At 35.8% G+C, this 24,391-nt stretch overlaps 2 protein-coding genes across 2 annotated transcripts in view; both read left to right on the forward strand.

Annotated features, from left to right (window-relative positions):
- Positions 1-4,867: 4,867 nt before the first annotated feature.
- Positions 4,868-24,391, forward strand: part of LOC138126412 (peroxisomal acyl-coenzyme A oxidase 3-like) — a 28,492-nt gene continuing 8,968 nt past the window's right edge. Inside the window, exon 1 of the mRNA XM_069042188.1 lies at positions 4,868-5,063. The gene's annotated coding sequence lies outside the window, so the exon portion shown is untranslated. The remainder of the gene's footprint in view (positions 5,064-24,391) is intronic.
- Positions 12,410-12,982, forward strand: LOC138125675 (uncharacterized). The gene has a single exon (XM_069041114.1). The coding sequence runs from the start codon at positions 12,410-12,412 to the stop codon at positions 12,980-12,982; it is 573 nt and encodes a 190-aa protein (XP_068897215.1).

Here is a 24,391-nt window from a genome sequence, read left to right on the forward strand (position 1 = left end):
TTCTCGAAGTTTACGCGTTCCTTGTAACACGAGGTACTACACATTAGGCTTAAGAATTTTAGCCTAAATCTTCTTAATAAAATGTTTGTATTAACGGAGATAATCGATTGAATATTTTTATTGTTTTCTAAAATTTTAAGTCCGCTCCTGCCCATTTCTGTGAGCTCATTATTTTCCTAATAATAAAGCCATTTAGACTAATTAGATGACAACTCTGACAGTAGTTTTGATTAACGTCCATGCTCATTTGATTTTTTTTTATCAATTCCAATTTCTAACAAATCAGCGCAAATTTGAGCAGGACCGGTTTCAAAAATTTCAAAAAAATTAACTTATTGTATCTTCATTGCCGTACACATTTTACTAAGGTGATTTTGGCTAAAATTCTTTAGAACAACGCATACTATCACATGTTAAAAGGAACGCCTCAACTTCGAAAACACCCTGTATTGTCATTATGACTGATGTTTCGAATTGAGTTTTGAAGCTTGTTTTCTAATCTATCAAAATTATGTTGATACTATTACTAATTTCACAACTTTTCCCAGTGAAATGACATTGATGTACGAAATTCTGTGGCCGCCACTGTACATATAGTCTTTGCCAGAACCAAATAAACATCAACACTGCATTCTACTCAAAAAATCAACCAGCAACGTTTCGTACTAAGATTTGATTGATCTAGCAATTCTAGCATCCTAATAATATCAAAATTGCCATTATACACTTAGTGTAATTTTGTTTTCACCAACTTAGTTTAATAGGTGGTGGTTATTTGGATTTGGCACGGCCTATACTTCCTTTCAACAATCAAATTTTGTTTTATTTTGAACATTTAACACAGTTTAAGAAACAATCTTATACTTGGGACAATTATATTATCTGTGAACTGTACATCAGTGGATACTGTTCGAAATATATATTACGGAAGAGAGAAACTCCACCGGTTGGCACCAATATCCTGTCACAGAAAATTAACGTCGATCCTCTAAAAAATCTCAGCTTTTTTTATCCAAATAGTCAAATACGGCAACTAAATCGTTCTATCAACCACCAAAGGAGAAGTATTGTGTTACAAACTTTTTTTCCAAAATATCAATTTCGTGCTGCAGGAGTATTCTACTCTACGACAAAATATTTTACCTTTTTGTTTTTTTAACTATAAAAACTTTATTGTCAGTCTTTCGTGTGCAACTTTATTAATGTTTTGACAAATTTTAGTTCACATCAAATTTGAAGTCAATTGATTAAGTAGATGTTGAGATATTATGGTAGCCATTTAAAAAAATACAGTTTCGAAAAAAAAAAACGCTTTTAAAATGATTTTATTTTTCACTTTAGTATAATTGCATGATAACTCCTAGGATACGAAATACGTAAACATGTCCATAACAACGGGGCATAATATAGGGTGTAATAAGAATAAGCGGGCGTAATGAATTCATAACGCCCTCATCAATTCATAATTGCAAAGATGCCAATTTTTTTTTTTTTAAAGAACACGTAGTGAAAAATAAAATCTTGTATACACCACGGCGTCACCGAATGATTACGCCCATCGAACGATATGCATCTCTCGGGCTAAAGCCCTCGAGTTGGATTCATCGTTCTCCGGGCCTAATCATCGTTGTAACGCCCTTGGTGCATAAATAGCTATTTCACTATTAGTAATATAGCTTACCAGTTTGATATTTAATAGTATACTCTGAAGTTTCGTTCCTCGACCTTTGTTTAGTGAAAGGGAAATAATTTTTCATTTTTTACCACTGGTGAATGATGAACAAATCAAAGTTTTTGAAAATCATGCGACAGGTTAAACAAACAATCTTCGTCATACGATTTAGTACCGTGAGATCGAAAAAAAAAATTAGAGTTGGCTGTGATCAAAAATTTAGTTGGCAATTTTGAGAACGTTGAAATCTTGATTTTCGTAAAGGTGTGAATTATGTGTGATCTGTCGGTTGTAAAAGAATCATGAGGAGCTCCAATCGTATTTACGAACTAGAGTAAATTCCAAACATAATGCTTCATGTTTTCAAATGACCTTCGCCAAGTCGGGACATAAATTAAATTACAGTTATCAGTAATTACTTGCATTAATTCGGGAATTGTGCCAGGCCTGTTTTTGAACACGTTGTTTTTCAGGTATGGAAAAACAAAATAATCAAGGCAACTTGTTGGTAAGTGCCTTGAAATCCCGGAATGACAGTTACTATTGTAATTAATGACATCTGATTACATTTGAATTAAATGTTTACGTGCTGCCAACTGAAGTGTATTAATCATAGCCATCTCGATTTGTTTTATTTTCTTGGACGATGCTCTTGGATTTCGTGAGGAATTTCTTATTCTTCTGCAACTAAAATGCCATCTTCTCGTTGCCCCCCAAGATCACGCTTATTTATTTCGAAACGCTCGAAATTGCGAAGATGCTGCACAACGTTTACAAAGGTTCGTGCATTGGGAAGTACCTATCCTTTGAGAAAATCTTTCACCGTAGATTGCCGTGCTAGCACTGAATGTCCACGGGCTTGGCCATAGATCAAAACCATATCAGTTTTATCCAGATTGGTTTGAAAGTAATTTGTGGTTTAATTCAAGTTCTTGCCAACGTGACTTAATTTTGAATTAAATGGCAACAAAAGAAGTCTGCTATGATTTTTTTTTCACATATTTTTCCATAAAAGTCAGTGTTGGGAGCCGCTGCCAGCTTTTTTTGAAACAACATCTGTATAAGGCATTATTGGCTCAATCGTTACCTATTGTGGAGTTTTATCACTGGTTAAAATATCTGCACAACTTTCAAAGTCACCCTGTATTTAATTTTTACCACTCTGTAGCATATTGTGGTACCAAATAGAAAAATAGAGGTTATGTACTATCGACTAGCAAAAAAACTGGTACAGTATGTTTTGGAAGTGTCTAAAGCAACACCATGTACCAGTTTTTTTTGCTAGTCCATAGTACAGACGCGAGCAATAAATTTCGGTCGTCTATGTCATTGTTTGACGCAATGGAAAAATGGAAAATGGTTCATTGTAAAATAATAAATAAATAAATATCATAATTCATAATCTATCGTCATGTTGTACGACATTAATTGTAATTTTTTTGACACTTTGTTGACATGGGCATAATCAGGCTGTTTTTTTTTTAAATTTGTGACAATCTAACCAAATTTTAAAATGACACTGACGACCAAAATTTATTGCTCGCGACTGTAAGTACATTAATGACAGGTTTTTAATAAACACTGTTGTAAGATGAACAGTAATTAGAATAGAGAAAAACTGCAGAAAATCACAAGCAAAACAACTAAGACGTCAAACTCACAACTGACGCCAAGATATAATATTTTGACGTTTGACGGTTGACATCTGATTTGACGGCTTCAACGGCTCGACATAGTTCGGCACAATAAAATTATAGAGCCCCACAATTTCACAGGACTCTTGATATACGTTCTTTTATAAACACTTTGTATGTAACTTTTTTTTTGTATTGTGTACATATTATACAGGATGTATTAAAAATGGCGCGTAATATTTACATCTTATGATTCTATGTGGAAATACAAGCAAAAAACTCTAGTACCAATTTACTGTTAACCCTCAGGTTATGGAGTTATTAACAGTCAAACTTGGAAATTTGCTTCGATTGTAATGGAGAAATACGTGATGATATACAGGGTGTATTTTTAAAAGATGCCGAAATTTTACCTACGATTTTGTTTGACAACGTAGAAGACTAAAAGCAATTAAAAAAAATTGTAGCCCAAAAAATAAATGTCATTTTATTTTTTGACAGAATTTTTTAATCATTTTTTCCGAGTTCTACATGAAGCCAGTAGCTCGTGATTAAAATATCTGCACAACTTTCAAAATCAGCCTGTATGTACAGAGACCTTGCTGTTCATAAATTTTGAAGCTATTGCAACATCGCAACGCAACTAAGCTAGTGATTTTTTGAACTTGAGTAAAGTCAGAAAGCAACAATAAAAAATATTCGTCGAAGACCAAATTCAAATTAGCATTTTTTGTTTGGTATTAACGTAGATTCGCGTGACATATAATGTTATACGCCATTTTTAATACGTTAATTCGGTGTACGTTTTTTTTTATGTTGCACAATTACGAGAAACAGAAATTCTCTATTCATACATTTTCACAAATGAACGTGAACGTGTGGAGAAACTGTCTTTTGGCTTAGCTGTTCGTTCTTGTTCGGCTTTCTTCGGTATAGAGTGGATCCGGCTTTATAGTACAACTTAGTAATCACCGATTAGGATATAGATTCCATTAATAGTCAATACATAACTATAATAGCTTCAATTCTTCCAGTATTTTACGTCAGTAGATATTCAGTCTTAAAACACTGACATAAGAACTACTAGATCACCGTTAAATACTGGAGAACCCGGGAGAACTTTATCACAGAGAATGTACTCGTACTGTGCAGCAGTATACAGTAATTGATCCACCTGTCTATTGTTCTGCAAAATCTCCTTTCAACGGAGGGCATTGCTGTCCAAACCAAGTTCAGTTAACATTTAGCTTGGGGTCATTCTTCCTCTGCAAATCGTGTATTTCGTGTTTCGACTGTATACGAAACCGTACCGTAGGAACAGTTACGTTAATTTTTATCATTATTACTGTTGTCTTCCGGAGAAGCACCCAGATACAACTCGAGCGAAACGAGTGTGCACAAGATGCCCCACCCACAAACCTGCATCTGCATCTGAAATTGAATTTTATGGGTTAAATTGTAATTTTCGGCGTGAAAGCGACCGCTTCGTCTGGTCGGAACGTCTGCCGCCGTGGAGGGGTACCGGTACCGGTCACGTGACCGTGGGCCGCACGTGCAAATTTGGCGTCAGCCGTCGGTTCACCATCCGACCACCACCAAGCAACGAGTGTGTCGTCGAGAGTCGTCGCGGCAGATGGGAGCGCTGAAAGCCGAAGCCCGTATTCGTGCTGTGGTGCAACAAGTGAGGGGCGGTGTTCCAGCAATCCGTGGCAGTTCGTGGCGGAGGTGTGCGTCGACTACCCACCGAGGATTCTAGCGTGAGTTTTATTTCTTGTGTGTCGAACTTCCCGGCAGGAATTTTCCGACAGCGTGCCCGCACCGGCATCTTGCCCGGCCACGTGATGCGGTTGTTGCGCCAAGGCGGCACCGGAAGCGGAAGCGTGCGGTCCAGGCGCGATCGATTTCGGCCCAGAGCCACCCCGCGACGGGTAGAGGCACTAGCCGCAGTAGCCTCCTAGTCGTAGGGTGGATGGTGGATGTCTTCTGGTTGCACCGGAGGCGGAGGCGCGTCCACGCACCTAGGCCGCGTTGGTTCGAATCGAACGATTACTCATTGTAGGTGCCTAGGTGGAATCCAAACGAAGTTCTCGTTGGTGGGTTTGATGCGACGATTTCGCAGATCGAACGATTTGCTATTTATAAAAAAAATGGGCATAGGCAACAAGCGGAAGGAACCACTCGAAATAGAATGAGGTGACTGTACGAAAAAAAAAACGCTAAACCGTCGACCAGTTTCTAACAATCAAGATGCGATTGTGTTAATTGGCGAGTCACAAATTCTAACGGTTTATTTGTTTAAAAGTTTAACAACAAAAAAAGTTTCGGTAATTGTTCACTTTAACTACTTCTGGAATTTTCGCGTTTTTTCTGTCTAGACAGCCTCAGGACGTCCTCCTGCATCGTTTCCCACCAGCAAAAATTGTGCAAATGAAAATTTTCCTTACCCTTTAGTTTTACTAAGACTTGGCGCGACCTTGACGCGACCTTGAAACACAACAAGAGAGAAAAAAAAGGCATTTGCACAAGGTTTGAATGGTGGGACACGATCTAGGAGGACGCCCTGAGGCTATCTATCCAGAATAAACGCGAAAATTTCAGAAGTAGTTAAAGTGAACAATTACCAAAGTTTCAAACGATGCGTGTCAGTTCTAATGATGACTGGAATAAACGTGGTAGACGACATGTGAGGTGATTCTTCAAAATGCAAAAAATGATTGTTTAAAGTCGTCCGATAATTATTTATATTGTGATACTTGTATAGTTTAAATATTTGTTCCAAAATGAAGGATTCTGTGAAGCAAGTGTGAAGAAACGGAAACGAAATTATTGCATTTTTATTGTCCGCAATATAAAATCATATGCCAGGGAATTATGGTGCCCTGGCTCGACTACGCGATAATAAAAATTCAATCCCAGATTGAATTGAACCATAATAGATACTTCAACGGTAACATTCGTATTCAGTATTAAGTGTGTTTTTTTTTTATTGCGGTGTATCACGCCGATAAGAGCACGCTTAAGCAAAGAAAATCATAAAACCAGGTTTTATATAAAAACCAATAAAATGCATGATTTGCACGGCTCCACCTTTGATGGTGTTACTATCGATAACTGTAATTGAGAGATTTTGTTCGTTGAATCACATGGCTATCACTCGGTAATCTAAATTTTGCTGTAAATTATTTGGGACTATTATTTATGTGACTGAAGCGAACTAAAATCGTCAATTTTTCATTGAAACTTGAGTTGAAAGAAATCAAAGACTTAATATCGGCTGAAATGTGCCACATTTAAGAGGTTTCTACTGAAAATTTTCGACTTAAAGTTACGCTGGTTTAGTTGAGGTTATGTCATTTCATTCCGGTGTCAGTAGCGTCACTGTCAAGTTGAAATTCACCTAACTTTTTCCAGACTAATTTACTTCATATTAATAAATATTGGGTGATTCAAAATGATTGTGGCTAAGTATGGCAACTGTGTGGGGAGGATTTTTTTGACAGTTCATAGTCGCGCAATTTTGAAAATTGTCAAATCAATGTGCAATGGTATAATAGTTATTTATGCAACAAGTGAGTAAAGTAATACTTTTTTTTATGAGAAGCGAAGCGAGTGCGCAAATCCGCCGAGTAAAAAAAAGATATGTACTTTACTAACGAGTTGCATACAAAAAAATTTTGGCGCCTGTAAGTTTAGATAACAATTTTTTCGACACTCAAAATTTGCAAATTTTCTCCTGTGTGAACCGGTGGACCTTTAAATTGTCCCACTCATGCCAAAAAAAATCCCAATTTACATACGAATTCGTTAAAAAAACTACTATTTATGAATGAAAAATGTTATAATTGTGTACAAAATAATGTAATTTTGAACGTTATTGTTAGAAACAGGTACTGTAGCAGGTAGTCCTGCCTACTTTCTTTGTGAGAGGGGTGAAATCACCCACCCTTATTTAAGTCGAGATATAGCGGTAAAAACCAGAGTCTACCACTATCCTTGGTACTTAACACTTGTACATCAACATTTTGTCATACAATAAAGTTTTTAAGTAGTTATACAAAGACGACTATATCATTTGAACGGCTAATATCACCACCCAACAGTGATTAATCGTTCATAATTTTGGTCCTTCGAGCCGGATGATTAAATCCATATCACACGACGGTCGTCTAGTGTAATAACAAGTGTAATACAACAACAATCCAACAAAGCAGTTTCGACACCCAGAGGGCAGCAACGATTTCGTCACCTTCAGCAAGGGCAAAAGGGCAGCACGAATAGTCACCGAATTGGGTAGCAGCGAAGCGGTCATCACTCAAGACATCAACAAAGGTTAGTGGCTCTCCATCCTTTCAATTTCCCTTCCAAACTACATTACTACGTACGACCTTTTCTATTGTTCTTAATTTCGCAAATTTTCATCTCGACCACGTAAATCAAATCAATCATTATGCCCGAGACATCCTTATTAGATGAATCAATTGCCAAATTAGAGGCTTTAAAAAAGAAAAGAACCTCATTAAAAACAAAAATTACGCGAACTCAAAACTTTGTTGCTAACTTTCAATCAAATGATAACGATGTAAATCCACTAAAATTTAGAAAAACATTCATCGAACAGACATTCAAAGATTATGAAGAGGTACAAACTGAAATTGAATTACTTGATTCTTCAACGACAGCTGTTGAAACGCAGACTCAGGACCGCGTCGAAATTGAGTCAAAATATTTCGATGTATTATCATCAATTCAAACAAAAATTGAACGAATGACGCCTCCACCGCACACTGCGGCCACAACGAACGGTAACGGTAGTTGTTCCAGCGCTAATTCACATTGTTCTAATCGTGATCAATCAATCAAATTGAATCTGCCAACTCTAAATTTAAAATCTTTCACTGGTTGCTATAAGGAATGGTTGTCATTTCAAAATTCATTTAAATCCATTATTGAAGACGAAAACAACATGCTAAACAACTGTCAACGTTTCCAATATTTGCGATCATGTTTATCTGGTGAAGCTTTGCGAGCAGTCGAGTCATTAACGGTGTCATCAGAAAATTATAATGTAGCGTGGGATATCTTAAAGAAACGGTTCTGCAACAAACGGCTGATCGTCCACGATCACATAATAGCCATCACAAAGGCACCGCAAGTAATTAAAGCCTCGCATTCGTCACTTAGGTGTTTTTTAGATACGTTGAATTCAAATGTTGCCGCGTTAAGACAGCTAGAAGTACCGATTGATACTTGGCACGCTCTTCTAGTCGTAATAATTGTGGACAAATTAGACGACAATCTTGCAAGAGAATGGCAGGCTACATTAACCGACGAGGTTCCAACTTACGGTCAAACGGTCGAATTTTTAGAAAGGAAATGTCAGTTATTGGAATCCTTAAATCTATTGCACCCCAAATCGAACGTCAATCCGAATCACAATAATGCAAAAAACAATATGTCACAAAAACGAAGCACTACATCTTATGTTGCCACAAACAAACTACATTGTACATTTTGTAAAAATGACGATCATACAATCTTTCAGTGCAATGAATTTACAAAATTAAATGTAGAGGAAAGAAACGCTCAAGCTCGAAACCTGAAGTTATGTCTTAATTGTCTAAGAACCAATCATTTTGTTAACAACTGTCAGTCCAAATTCAAATGCCGTAAATGCAATCAAAGCCACAATACGCTGCTTCACAAAGAAAGACAAATCACGCAAACCAATGAAACACCAGCACAGGTAGAAAGTTTAAACGCTCATTCTATGAGGTCCCAATCATCAATTATTTTGTTATCAACCGCGATCGTTCTCATAGAAGATCGTAATAATAAGTCACATAAATGTAGAGCTCTCCTGGATGCAGGGTCCATGAACAGTTATATTACGTCATCATTTTCCAAAAAATTACGTCTACAGCAGAAAGCCGTAAATATAACCGTTGGCGGAATTGGTCAAATTTCGACGAACATCAAACAGGCCGTCCAGGTAAACATCAAGTCTCAGTACAATAAATTTTCGGCGAACTTAAGTTGTTTTGTTCTGGAAAAAATAACCGAAAATCTTCCCCTGGTGACCATAAACATGTCTGCAATAAATATTCCAAAGGAATTACAGCTAGCCGATCCGAAATTCTTAGAAACTGCACCAGTAGACTTACTTATCGGGGCTGATTTGTTTTGGAACCTTTTATGTCAAGACCGCAAGGAAATAACACTGAAGAACCATAACAAACTAATGCTGCAAAATACCCATTTAGGTTTCATTGCGGGTGGGTCACTAAATATGAACAATAACAATAGCTCAAGCACCTGCTCGCTTTCTCTAACGTCGGTAAGCGACATTTTAGAGAACCAGATGCAAAAATTCTTCGAACTAGAACAATGCAGCAACCCTTCCGAACAAAAATGCTTTTCAAATGAAGAGATTATGTGCGAGCAACATTTTATTCAAAATACGTGCAGACAAACAAACGGAAAGTTTCTTGTTAAACTGCCATTAAAAAATGATCCTCCAATTCTCAAGTCAAACCGCGATAGTGCTGTAAAGTTTTTTAACAATCTGGAACGAAACCTAAACAAAAGGCCTACACTAAAATCAGATTATGTGCAATTCATGCGGGATTACATCTCTTTGGGTCACATGGAGGAAGTTCCGGGTTGCGAATTAAATAAACCGAACTGTACATATTTGCCCCATCACGCGGTACTCAAGGATTCTACATCGACCAAGTTAAGAGTTGTTTTTAACGCGTCATTTCGCTCAGCTGATGCATTAAGTCTAAATGACAATCTTATGGCAGGACCTACAATCCAGCCAGAGCCTTTTGCAATTTTGTTGAGATTCAGAACCTTTAAATACGTCGTAAACGGGGACATAGCTAAAATGTACCGTATGATAGAAATACATCCCGATCACAGTGACTATCAACGAATTGTTTGGCGCGAGAACACCGAAGATCCGCTAAAAACGTATAGATTAACCACTCTAACCTACGGTACAAAACCGGCCAGTTTTCTAGCAACAAGATGTCTTAAAGAACTAGCTCTTCAAAACGTAAATCAGTACCCGGAAGCCGCTAAAGCAATTCAACAGGATTTTTACGTAGACGATCTTCTGACGGGAGGAGACTCACTTGAAAACCTAATCACTTTACGAGATCAAATAATTCAAATTTTAGCTCATGGTGGTTTCTTATTACGTAAATGGGCCGCCAATCATCCGGCATTAATTCCAGATAGTCACGAGCCTAATCTCAACGTCAGTTTCGATAAGGATGCTTACACTAAAACGTTAGGGCTTTTTTGGAATCCTAATCACGATTCGTTACGGTATCAGGTAAAACAGTGCGACATTCCGAAAAGACTAACAAAACGCGAAATCCTGTCTAAAACTGTCCAGGTATTCGATCCATTGGGTCTTGTGGCGCCAGTAGTAGTAAAAGCAAAAATAATCCTTCAACAATGCTGGAGTTTGAAAATTGGATGGGACGATCTATTACCTGAAACTATTTATTGTGCATGGGTTAAGATCTTGCAAGAACTCGCTCACTTAAACGAAATCGAAATTCCCAGAAACATAATAAAATCAAGCCCCGTACAGGTGCAACCACATGGTTTTGGTGACGCATCACAAATCGCATATGGCGCTGCTGTCTATCTAAGAACAACCGATCATAGTGGCAATCATCAAGTTCACTTAATTTGCGCTAAATCTCGTGTGGCTCCTCTTCGCGCTGTTACGTTACCACGCTTGGAGCTGTGTGCCGCCTTAACGTTGTCGCGATTATTTAATACAGTTTTACGAACGATAAATGTCAAAATTGATCAGCAATTTCTCTGGACAGATTCCACAGTCGTTCTGGCATGGATAAACGCTACATCTTCAAACTTACAAACATTTGTAGGAAATCGAGTTTCCGAAATTCAAACGCTAACGGACGCGAAAGATTGGTATCATGTCAAAAGCGAAAGTAACCCTGCGGATGTACTAAGCCGAGGTGCTTTACCTGGTCAACTCAAAACTAATAAACTGTGGTGGAACGGTCCTGATTGGCTGTCAGAAAACAACGACACTTGGCCCGTATCTAACGTAAATCTTTCGGATATTGAAATTCCAGAACGGCGAACTGTCACTCTGACCAATATTCATTCTCGCGAAAGACAACTACCGCTTCTTACAAAATTTTCAAATTACAAAAAAACTGAACGCGTAATGTCATGGGTATTACGGTTCATCAACAATTGTAGGAAGCCAAACCAAAGGCAAATCTCTAGTTCTTTAACATGTGAAGAATTAAAAGATTCCATGAAGGCCATCATGCGTTTAATTCAAGAAGTTGCATTCAACGATGAATTAGCTTGCCTTAAACAAAACAAACCGATTAACAAGAAATCACGTTTACTGTGCTTAAATATTTTTCTCGACAAGAATGATAATTTAATTCGCGCGGGAGGTAGGTTGCAAAACTCATCCTTAACTTACGATGTCAAACATCCCATCGTGCTACCAAACGATCACCATTTGATTAAGGCATTAGTCAAACACGTGCACATTGAGCAACTGCACGCTGGTGTTCAGGGAACTTTAGCCGCGTTACGTCAAAATTTTTGGATAATTTCTCCACGCAGTGTGGTACGCAAGATTTTGCACCAGTGTCTGCAATGTTTTAAAGTCAAACCAAGCGTTATGTATCCTATTATGGGTAATTTGCCCAAATCCCGTGTCGAACCAACCAGACCATTTTCAATCAGTGGCGTAGATTATGCCGGGCCTATTTACATCAAGGAATGTCGTGGTCGCAGTAAGCGTACTGTGAAGGCATATATTTGCGTCTTTGTCTGTTTTTCAACTAAAGCCGTTCATTTAGAACTAGTTGGTGACTTAACGACTCAAACCTTTTTGAATGCGCTAAAACGCTTCATATCAAGACGTGGTCATGTGTACCATCTTTATTCGGACAATGCTACAAATTTCGTTGGCGCCAATAGAGAATTACTGGAACTAAGAACATTTCTAAAGTCAGCTTCATTTAGTCAAATTACAGAAAATCTGGCTAATAAGGGTATCTCGTGGCATTTCATTCCCCCCAGATCCCCGCACATGGGCGGTATTTGGGAAATAAACGTAAAATCCATTAAAGGTCATTTAAAGAGAACAATTGGAGAAGTCGTGCTTTCCTACGAAGAATTGTATACCCTGTTAACAAGAATTGAAGCAGTCCTAAACTCCAGACCTTTGTGTCCCCTGAGCAACGATCCTAATGACCTTAATCCCATAACCCCTGGTCACTTCCTCATCGGAGAGCCATTAACTTCTATGAGTGAAAGAGACCTTACGACGACGAGGATCAACCGATTGACGCAATGGCAAAGAGTGGAACAGATGAGGCAGCACTTTTGGCACCGCTGGCAAAGGGAGTACCTTGTTCAAAACATCAATCGTTCCAAGCAGCTCCGTGGTTCCGGCTCCAGACCATCCACCCCTGCCTTGGAAGTTGGTTCCATGGTGATTCTAGTTGAGGACAACACGCCGCCACTACAATGGAAATTGGGACGCATCGTAGAACTTCATCCCGGAAGTGACGGTGTTGTGCGCGTAGTGTCCGTAAAGACTGTCAATGGCATCTTCAAAAGAGCCACGCGAAAGGTGTGCGTTCTGCCAGCGAATGAATAGACTATGTTTGTATCGTGTAAATATTTGTTATAATTATGCATTAACCCTTTTTTTTACAATTGACTTCAATGTTTGTATTTTTTAATGTTTTTTGTCATGTTTATTGTGTAACAATCCTTTTTCTAATAACCATGTTCGATCTTTGCTAATTCCAATATTTTTGAAGTCCGTGCCTTCAAGGGGGGCGGTATATGTACAAAATAATGTAATTTTGAACGTTATTGTTAGAAACAGGTACTGTAGCAGGTAGTCCTGCCTACTTTCTTTGTGAGAGGGGTGAAATCACCCACCCTTATTTAAGTCGAGATATAGCGGTAAAAACCAGAGTCTACCACTATCCTTGGTACTTAACACTTGTACATCAACATTTTGTCATACAATAAAGTTTTTAAGTAGTTATACAAAGACGACTATATCATTTGAACGGCTAATATCACCACCCAACAGTGATTAATCGTTCAAATTGCGTTAAAAAATGACACGCTACGGCACTTTTTTAACGCTTCTTGACCGATTCAAAAATCACATATTTTATGAACGCAAACGAATGAAAAAACTTGTACTTTTTTGACGGACGTTCAAAAAAAAATAAAATGCACGCTTATGAAATGTCATACAAATGTCAACTATACGCTATCCACACAGTTGCCACATACATTTTCATACATAGTAGCCATACTTATCCACAATCATTTTGAATCACCCAATAGATACAATTAGGGGATTTAATTTATCGAATCAGCATCAAACTATCTGTCAGTAATCTAAACTTAGCTCCAAATATAGTACGAAAAATAGGTACAAATAGATCGCCAAATTTTCACATGACTTGAAGGGAATCAGAGACGTTGAGTGAAATTTGAATTTTCAACTGAAAATTTGCGACTTTTGAGGTTATGTTAGAGTACACTGACATTTCGTACCGGTGTCAGTAGCGTCATTTGTAAAGTTGAACTTAACCTACCTTTCCCTAAACTGATATTTTAACGTGATACTTGTTAAGTTTAAATATTTGTTCTAAATGGAGGATTCTGGCGAGCAAGCGTGAGGAAACAGAAACGAAATTACCTACCTATCGCGTTTAAGCAAAAAAATCGTAGAACCAGGAGATGTCTCATATGAGTAGAAATAAATATGATCTGCACAAGTCCACCTTTTTTTAACGATTTAATAATGCAGACTTTGTATTAAAATAACACGATTAAGGTTATGCAATTTATTAAATCAGTGCATAACTACCTATCTCTCAGTATTTCAGTAATCTAAAGTTTTATACAAATGATACGAACTAAAATTACTCAATTTTCACTAAAACTTGTTTTGAAGGGAACGAAAACCCAATATCCACTGAAATATGCCACAATTAAGACGTTCTTTAGTTTGACTATAAATATTCGACTTTTAAAGTTATTGTTTGAGGTTATGTTAGAATGCACTGACGTTTTGTCCCTCTGCCATAGTTGAAATTAACCAAATTTTTTCTAGAGGGGTTTATTTAAATCTTTTGTGGAACGTAATAAATTGTCTTGTTTAAAAATGTATATGTTCAACATAGGCCCGGTTGTATAAAGCTTAGTTAACATCATGTCAGTTAACAACGCGTCAAGTCGGAAATCCGCCCATTTGATTGGCTGAATCCAGTGTTAAATATCTCCCAGTCAGATTGCTTGACGTAATGTTAACTTTAACAAGAACTTGACATCGCTTTATATAACTGGGCCTAAGACATTCCGTTTGTAGAGGAAAACCTATATCAATTTACTATAAAATTAAAATTCTTGTTTTGAGTGTACATATAGAAATATTAGCGCCCCTGTCAAATTTGACACAGGACTTCTTACATTATTTTTACTATAATTAGATGTTTTTTGAAAAAGTTTTTTACAAACACAAACAAATTTAACTATCACTTGTTGCAATTACATGCGTTAATAATGCATTTTGATCCGTTTTCGAAAGTCATTTTCATACCGCTCTTGGATCGAATCAGTAAAGGTAGAGAACCGCATTTGCAGCGTTGGTAATTCCGTGGTTATTTTCTTGCACTTCAAGAAAATCGCCTTCAAAGTCTTCATCGGGCATTAAAGCTATTCTTTCTTTTTCCAACAATTTTCACAAAACTTCTGATAGTATTTTTGTTGTTTATCTCAACACCATGACGACGTAGGTATAATTGCCCCACCGCCTTTCATTACAATATTTTTATAAACATAAATAACAATTAAAAAACGAAATTTAAAGGCTGAAGGTGGAAGTAAAAGTTTGTATGCAACTCGCTTAGCAATTAATCTTTACTGGGCTTACTGCCTTATGGAGACTCGTTTCTTACGTCACTCGTTCCACAAAAGCCAGCGCGCCCGTAAAGATTAACTTACTAAGCGCGTCACATAAATAACTATTAATTAGTAATTACATATGTTCTTTTAATAAATTATACTTGGACGACTCAAATTACGAGTTGACTTTTATTTTTTATGTGTTTGTTCATTATGATTATAATGTTGATGCGAAATAGAATAAAACTTCTTAGACGTATTTATTTAAATTTTACTTAAATTAACTGGTTCAGTAAAATTTTTTACTAGTCAATAACACTTACAACTGGAACATTAATTGGCAGTAACTTGTACGTAAGTTGTAACTAAGAAAATGATAAAGAAATCGTTACAAAACACACATATTAAACCGTTTATTAGAAGAAATTTAATAATTAAAAAATTATCTAAAACAGATCGTTATTTTTATGAACGTTTTAATTATCTCGCTTTTAATTAACATCACATTCCTTTAATATACAAATTATTATCTGCGAGACAGTTATAAAGGTGAAGTTAACTTCATTCAATGACATGAAAGTCAGGTCATCTAAAAAATTTAAATAATATGTATGTCACAGCCAGTGTTGGGACATATTTAGGCTGTTTTAGGGGTGAACTTCCATGAACGTGCATGTGCGACACAGTACCTACTCTCGTGTCAAAAATAAATTACTCCCTAGAATTCGAACTTTTAGGGAAATAACGTTTTTCATGTTGCGTGTAACTAGAATTTTCAAAAGTAATTTTGAATGCTTAAGGTTGGTTACTATGAATTGAGAGATTAAGTTCAACTAAATATGCCCCCAGAAACCAAAATTGATTGTGAAACGAAAAAACATCCTTACGGTTACGATATCGATATCTTTTTTCCTATTTCCTATTTATTTAATGTGTAAAAAAAATGCCAATGATAACTGCGCTGACAGACTTATTTGTAACCAATTCATTTCACATGATATCTGGACATTTGTACTGTTTACTGCCTTACTTGTTTGATTAATTATTATTAATGGCCACTGTTACATTTGTTTTGTTTTTTTTTATTATTATTATTTGTTTTTATTACATTATAAGTCGGTATTTATTTTTCCTGTCTAGGGTATCCAGACATTATCTTTTTCTTTTTACCTTATTTTCCTGTTTTTGGGTGTTGGAAATAAACATATTATTATTTCAAGATCAAATAATTTTATTTTTTGGCTTTGTAATTATGTTTTGTAAATAGTGACATGCGGGTAGGTAAACACCGTAAACGTTGAATTGAGCATTGCTAAATCACATTATGTTGGTTATATGCATGTCACTTTAGTCTCCAACCTAACCAAATTTATGGCAACCTAGTAACGAATATCCCTAAATCATAGGGAGTAATTTATTTTTGACAAGATTATATTTGCAGAGCCTCGGGCGCAATGTATCATTACGATTTAATAATGATTTGTTTGCACACCAACAAAAGTTAAAATATTGTATAATAGTACTATCCGTTTATAAAAATCCCGCATTGTCAGTGTCAAATTTTTTATTTTTTTTTGGAGTGTACAATGGCGGGCAAAAAATTTTCGCCGTCACTATCTCGACATTCATGTAAAGTATAAAACCTTTAGGAACCGTAACCCCACTTTCGATTCTTCTCATTTTGACATGCATATTGTTATTTTGACAATCAATTTAAACTGTTTAAAGCTCAGATATTCCAAAAATCCGACATGAATGAACAAAATACATACATAGATAACCTGAGGTAAACGTCTATGTAGTAGAAAATGAAAAAATAATTTTTTGAAATTTACCCCCCCAAAAAATACCAATCATAATCAAGACGGTAATCATATATATATATTCGGTTTACAACGTTCTACGGCGTCTTCCGATATCCATTTTCCACTGTCTTCTGTCATTACATTGTTCTTCGTTGAGTCCTCTTTGTCTCAACTCCTCTCGTATACCTTCTGTCCAGCTTCGTCTTGGCCTTCCTTTTCTTCTTCTACCCTGTGGTGTCCATAATAGTACTTGTTTTGGAAGTCTCTCCTTTTCCATTCGTACCACGTGCCCATACCATCTCAGTTGGTTAGTTCTAATGTCTTCCACTATTGTGGTGTTAACCTTCATGATGTCTCTAATTCTCTCATTTCTTATTCGTTCTCTTCTTGATCTTCCTGCTGATCTTCTCCAGAAATCCATTTCTGTTGTGAGGAGCATGTTCTCTGATCTTTCCTTTAGCGGCCATATCTCACTGCTGTATGTCACTATGCTCTTTATGATGGTATTGTATATTCTCTTTTTGTTATCTTTTGAGATGCCTTGGTCCCACAATACGCTGTTCAATACTGAGATCGCTTTTCTGCCTTGTGTACACCTTTCTTTGATGGTTTTATCTATCGTTCCGTCTCTTGTTATGTTAATTCCTAGGTCCTAGGAAGTCCTAGGAAGACGGTAATCATAACGACAATAAAGTATGGCTTACACATTTTTTTTGAAGTGACAGAAATTGATGGCTAAAATTTTTTGGCCGCATGGTACCTATACTCAATTTCATATAAATGTGCATCTAAGCAAGCCATGAAAATCTGATTTTCTGTTGGTATTAAAGCTAAAGCTACTGACTTTGACTTTCAAAGTTGCTTGCTCTGCGCGAACCCGATTTGACGAATTTTTCAGTTTTTGTCCATTTTAACATTGCTGATTTCACAAGCAATGTTACGTCTTTTTACTGATTCAATTAAAGTAATTCTTATTTGTTTTTGTCTTTGTATTTTTACCAAGTAAAGATTTATTGTTCATGATCATTACCTTCATAAACGTGACTTTTGTAGTGTAACTAAATTAAAGGTGCTTTTACAAATGCACAGCTCACTTGATGAACATTTATATGAAATCAATTATATGGTGACATACCTTTTCAGTGGCCTGTACACAAAATCTAGTTATAAAAACGTTAACAGAGAAAGTTTGGTTATGTTAACGGAGTTAATTCTCTTCTTTCCAAACAATAATAATTAACAATACCTTGCTTCTCTCTGGCCGTAACGGGGTTCTTTTACGTTTTATATCTTCTTCTTGTTCAGTCACTTCATGTAAGTAGGTAATATGTACTTTGAATGAAAAAAGCGAATTTATTAAACTTAACTTCAAATTTGAAATTTCAAATTTTTGCGCCAACGTTAAAGTAAAAATTACTAGTCTCAGAACGGCAGTGCGGCAACTTGCAAACACTTTGACAATGCGGGAGTTTAGTAAATGGATATTAGTTTATTTAACGAGTTCGTGTGTAAATTGAGTGCCAAAAAGAGCCCAATTTACACACGAACGAGTTGAATACAACGTTTTTTTGTTCGACAAGCCCCTTAAATGGTCCAAATTGCCTAAAATCTTTAAAATTAACTTGACGTTTCATTTTGGCAAGTTGTGACATTTATCAAAATCCATTCAACCAGGGGAAAATTCTCAAATTTTGACAGTGTCGAACAAAAAATTTATATTTCAAAACTGTTGGCACTGCGTGCAAGGAATGCTAACAACGAGGTGGTAATAAATGATTCATATATTTACACTTGACGTTGATTTTAATCAAAAGAATAGACTTAAGTATTTGTAAATATTGGCTCTAAGATTAAAAAGGAAATTGACAAAAGTACAGCTCTCGAAATTCTTTTTGAAGAGGTATGGATATATCCAAAAAAATGTGTTAAAATAAAACAACAGAAAACATTTTTGGCCCTGTATTTATATCCCTTGTAAATTTATTGGGCATTATGTTAAATTCTATCTAAGCTGTAAACACTAATCCGAAGGCTGCAACAAAATTTTTAGGAGATGTAAACTCTAATGTTTTCAGTCCACATTTGGCGTTTTGACTATGTATTTACGTTACCTGCAGAAAACCACAACTCTGTTATAAATTTCAGTCGTCGTAAGTGATGGGGATGGGTCATCCTCGGACATGTAAATAAGGAATTATTGGGGAAATCAATATATTGGACAGAAAAAAAATTATTATTCAAGGAGTAAAAAATTGTTTGTAAAGCACAAGTCGGTGTATTTTTCAAACACGAAACATATTGTACTATTACTAATTACAACACATCCACAAAACAATTCCAGAGAAATACATAAATATAATATTAATAAATTTTGCTTATGTATTAATGCGTAGGAATAATAATAAATACATTTTTCTTTTATGAATGATTCAGAATTTATTGTGTTGAAAACTATTGTTTTCGCGGAATGAACGTAGCAATCAACAATTGGTAAGTTTTTATTAATAATTTTAAGTTCACCGTAAACTCTGCTTACCAGTGGCGTCACGTTTGGCAATAAAGGTGGTAAATGATCCATTCTTACGAATGTAAAATGTTGCTCTTGTTTATTTTATGAAATTACTCCATTATGAGAAATAAAATGCAAAACGTTCGAAATTCATGATTTATCATAAAGTAGCCTTTGACACCACAAATTGTCTGCACCGATGCATCGAACGCTTATTTGCATATGATTCTGCTACGACGTGACCGATAATTTGCAACGCCTGCCCTGATTTGTTTTCTTTTTGATCAGTCTGCACTTTGGAAGTCTAGAGAAGATGCTGCTTTTTTCTTACCCCCATAAAATGTTTGTCAAGTAGTATGATGCAAATAACAATTATTAAATAAGGAGCGGCTACGACTTTGACAATGTCAGATTTTTCATATCTTTGCTAACTCAGTTATAATAAACGTCAAACAACTATACTATCACTAAGAATCAAATTTTAACGCAAAAATGGTTTTTACTTTAGAACATAAAAGATTAATCTCACTTTCGTAATGGTGTTTTCAATAACGAAGAATGGACATACAGCGCTATTGCCTGTTTGGCCGAGTTTTTGCAAAAATTTCCAAATTTAAATTGAAACGGGTATATGCAACCAGAAATACGTCCATCCTTGTCGACATGCCCAAGATTTCAACGCCTTTGATCTAAATCATTGTTGATCGCACGGTATATTATATGAGAAGGTACTTTTTTCATCCCGAATTAAGTATTACATGAGCGCAGCGAGGTCAATCATTACACGAGGGATGAAAAAGCACTTATTTTGATACATTATGTCAACGTAACAATCTCACTATCTATAAATTAACTTTGTTTTCCGTGCTTTTACGTTTTATAATTAATTAAAGGAGTGATCATTTTTTCATCTTTTGACATAAGATTACCATTTTTGTGACACAAACAAACACACAACTCCGGTTGTGCTGCATTAGTGCGAACGCGGGAAATTTCTTCCCGCAAAAGTTAAGTAATATTCCGGACACGGAATCTTGGACACGACTGACATTTAGCTGACAAATATGTGTGAACTGGCCTTTATTAAATATAACCCAACTTTTGACTCGATAATGCCATTTCCCTGCTTTTTTGATGTCACAAGAAAAACGTCAAAGTGATTTTTAATAATTGTCATTTATTAATGACACTAATTACTGGTTTACATCATTTTTTTTTTAATGTCTACAAAATGTGGCCAAGATTCCGTGTCCGGAAAATTACCTAACTTTTGCGGGAAATACAATGTTTTTTGTAACGAATAACTCAAAAATATTTGAAAATAAAATTTAAAAAGTAAATACAGGGTGATTTTGAAAGTTGTGCAGATATTTTGATCAGGAGCTACTGGCTTGATGTAGAACTCGGAAAAAATGTTTAAAAAATTCTGTCAAAAAATAAAATGACATTTATTTTTTGAGCTACTTTTTTTTTATTGCTTTTTTAGTCTTCTACGTTGTCAAACAACCTTGTAGGTAAAATTTCGGCACATTTTAAAAATACACCCTGTATATCATATTTTATAAAACGTACACTAATGCGGTTTCCTTGTTTTAAAGAATATTTCCTATAGGTTACTTCGCATTGGCGTACATTTTATAAAACATGATATACAAGGGTGTATTTTTAAAATGTGTCGAAATTTTACCTACGAGGTTGTTTGACAACGTAGAAGCCTAAAAGCAATTAAAAAAAATTGTAGCTCAAAAAATAAATGTCATTTTATTTTTTGACATAGAATGTTTTAAATATTTTTTCCGAGTTCTACATGAAGCCAGTAGCTCGTGGTTAAAATTTGTCCGCCCATTTCAATAACACCCTGTATGTTGTAACATTGGTAAGTTATTACAACACCAGCCTCAACAAAGAATACATATTTTTTTCACTTACACTGCCATGATAATCGAATAAAATTACAAAATACTCGAATTGACGGTTGAATACGAAAAAACCATATTTTTCTCGATCTAGATAAGGCAAACGGTTAGATAAGATAATGTCCAAATTTGGGTCATGGTTAAAGTATGTACAGGGTCATTATAAATGATTGTCCCATCGTAGTTGGCGTTGAATACCCACACAAATTTTGAATGTGCCGCTACCCTCGCAACATTAGACAAACTAGTGGCCAGATTTCCATTACCGCCGGTAGTGCCACCTATTGGCGATACTAGTCTCACTCAGGTTATGAAGCTTGCGGCATATTCAACTACGTCACCAACGCCTACTGGGATGAGACAAATTTATAATGACCCTGTATATCTTAAAAGCAATTTTCTGTTTTCTCCTCATTTTACTTCTAACGATACCTAAAATTTCCACTGTCGTCTTGTACAGAAATACAGGCCCAGAGAGAAATTTTATTAGGAGTGGTAACGAATTTTTGTGAATTGTGACCTCACTCATGTGTATTCTTCAAATCTCAGATTGTTCAGAATCGTTGTGTAAAACTTTTAATGTTTGAAGGTAACTCGTGTGCGATGTATGTACCTACCTAATGCAAATTTGAACGTGACAAATACAGATGAGCCTCGTGCAGACCCCTGCGGCACTCCCCTCTTAAATTCAGACCCCTTTTCGTTTGTTAACAATTTGATTTGAATAAGAAACCAAAGTACACATCTCAAAGTTCTGCTGTTGATTCAGTTTGATTTTTTTTAGTGTACAAAACTACCAACTGAAATTGTTGTAAATGCAATTCTTGTTGGTTTTACGTGGACTTGAAGATTGCGTGAAAACGCCTGGAATGTCCTTCAAAACAAGCAAATCCGGAGTTTTGTTGAAATGGTGTTCGTACGCCGGTTTTGGCATTATTGATAAACACATCGATCCCGATAAGTTTCTCTTAGCACCCACCGCTTTTGCGAATCGCACATATTGACGTCACAACGAAAAGTCAACAAGATAATTATTATGGTTCCAGACCCAGTTTATGCAATTTATCTTGCAAAGATAATTTTTCGTTGCACAGGGAGCTAAACATTTTCAAAACTAGCTGCGAGGGATATACTGGGTGGCAACAAAACCGGTTCTTTTTCTTGCATTTTAGATCACAAAGTCTGTGTTTTAAATTCCTCTTAAAAAATTAAGTGCAGGAACACATTAGCATCTTGACAAGATTTCGATATGTCTGCTTCGGAGAATAAGATGATTCTAGGACTTTCAAATCACGTGACTACTTGTTTTACAAGAAAATTCAATTATGTAATTAAAAACATGTTAGACAATATTTACCGACTAATATGTTTTTTTGGCGTTTTGGTCAATACGTTTCAGTTTATAATTTGCAAAAATGTGTAAAAATATTTTTTTGTTCGACACTGTTAGAATTTGAGAATTTTCTCCTGTGTGAACGGATTTTGATAAATGTCACAGCTTGTCAAAACGAAACGTCAAGCTAATTTTAAAAATTTTAAGCGATTTGGAGTCTTTAAGACGCTCGTCGAACAAAAAAACGTTGTATTCAACTCGTTTGTGTGTAAATTGGCCCACTCATGCCAAAAAAGGCCCAATTTACACACGAACGAGTTGAATAAACTACTATTAAATAACGAGCGTCCAAAACATTTTACAGAAACAGGGCGTGGCGTTCTCTCTTTTTTTGCTCGTCTTTTAGATGATAATGCTTGAATATTTCTTTCAGGTACATAATCTCAGCTAAATCATCATTGTAATATTATAATAAATCATTATACATAGTTGGTTGCAAATAAACGGGAACTGTCACAATAAAACTGACACATTTTTACAATTTTTCCATAGTGTGAAACCTTCTTACGAGAGATAGGTTAGAATTAACGTCAAAATTCAATGACATTTTTTAAAATTATTTGATAGGTATTGTCAAACCATGAAAACTCGTGTTATTTGACCTAAAAAGAAGTTTCTTGTTCACACAACTGCTTGTTTCTTGAATGAATGACGTTTAACATCCATAATTTGACAGCTGATGATGCTGCGCCATCCGTTAACAAATACAAAAAGAAGCACCAAGACACGTGACCACAAGTTTTTTTTAACTCTCGTTACATTTTACATTTTATTCTGAACAGCTAGCAACGTTGCTAAATTGTCTGGAATTTAAATTCTTTCCTCCATTATGATCAATTAAGATGTCAATAACAACCGAAAGTTTAACAATCTTCCATAAAAACAGCCTCTGTGAGCATCTCAATTTAAGACCCTCCTCTCCACAAACCTAGTGGTCCCTTATTCTTTTTGTGAGTTAAGACTTGTTGATGCAGTTGGAAAAGTTAATAAACAATATTGCAAGGGTTTTTTTAGAAGGTAACAGGGGGAGTCATTTTGTGGGAGTAATGTCCGCTATAAAAACGATATTTGATAACGTTGAAGATACAAGACACCTACGATTAATAATCAGCGTTTGTTTTGCCACGTGATGGTTAAAGCGAAATACGAAGCGTGTTTTCTTTGTAAAAATTCCAACTAAAGTCTGAAGCAAGTCGGAAGTATTGCGACAGATGGCAAAAATCGTGTCAGTGTGAAAGACAAAGCGCAGAACAAAATATAATACCAATAAGTATTAATTTTTTAACGTCAGGAAGCTAAATAAATCGTGTACATATTACGTTTTGTGGAATTGTTGATTTAACGTAGCAATTTTAAAATTAATCCAGCTCATTTAAAATTTAGTTAAAAAGCAGTTAAGTGTGTAACGAACTCTTGGGAATTTTTCTCATACCCATTTTGTACGTAGTGCAAAAAAGTAAGTTGATGTTCTGATGATTAGTTCCTAAAAAATTTGAATCACAAAACATTT

Source organism: Tenebrio molitor, chromosome 3 (genome assembly GCF_963966145.1).
Source record: "Tenebrio molitor chromosome 3, icTenMoli1.1, whole genome shotgun sequence".
NCBI lineage: Eukaryota > Metazoa > Arthropoda > Insecta > Coleoptera > Tenebrionidae > Tenebrio > Tenebrio molitor.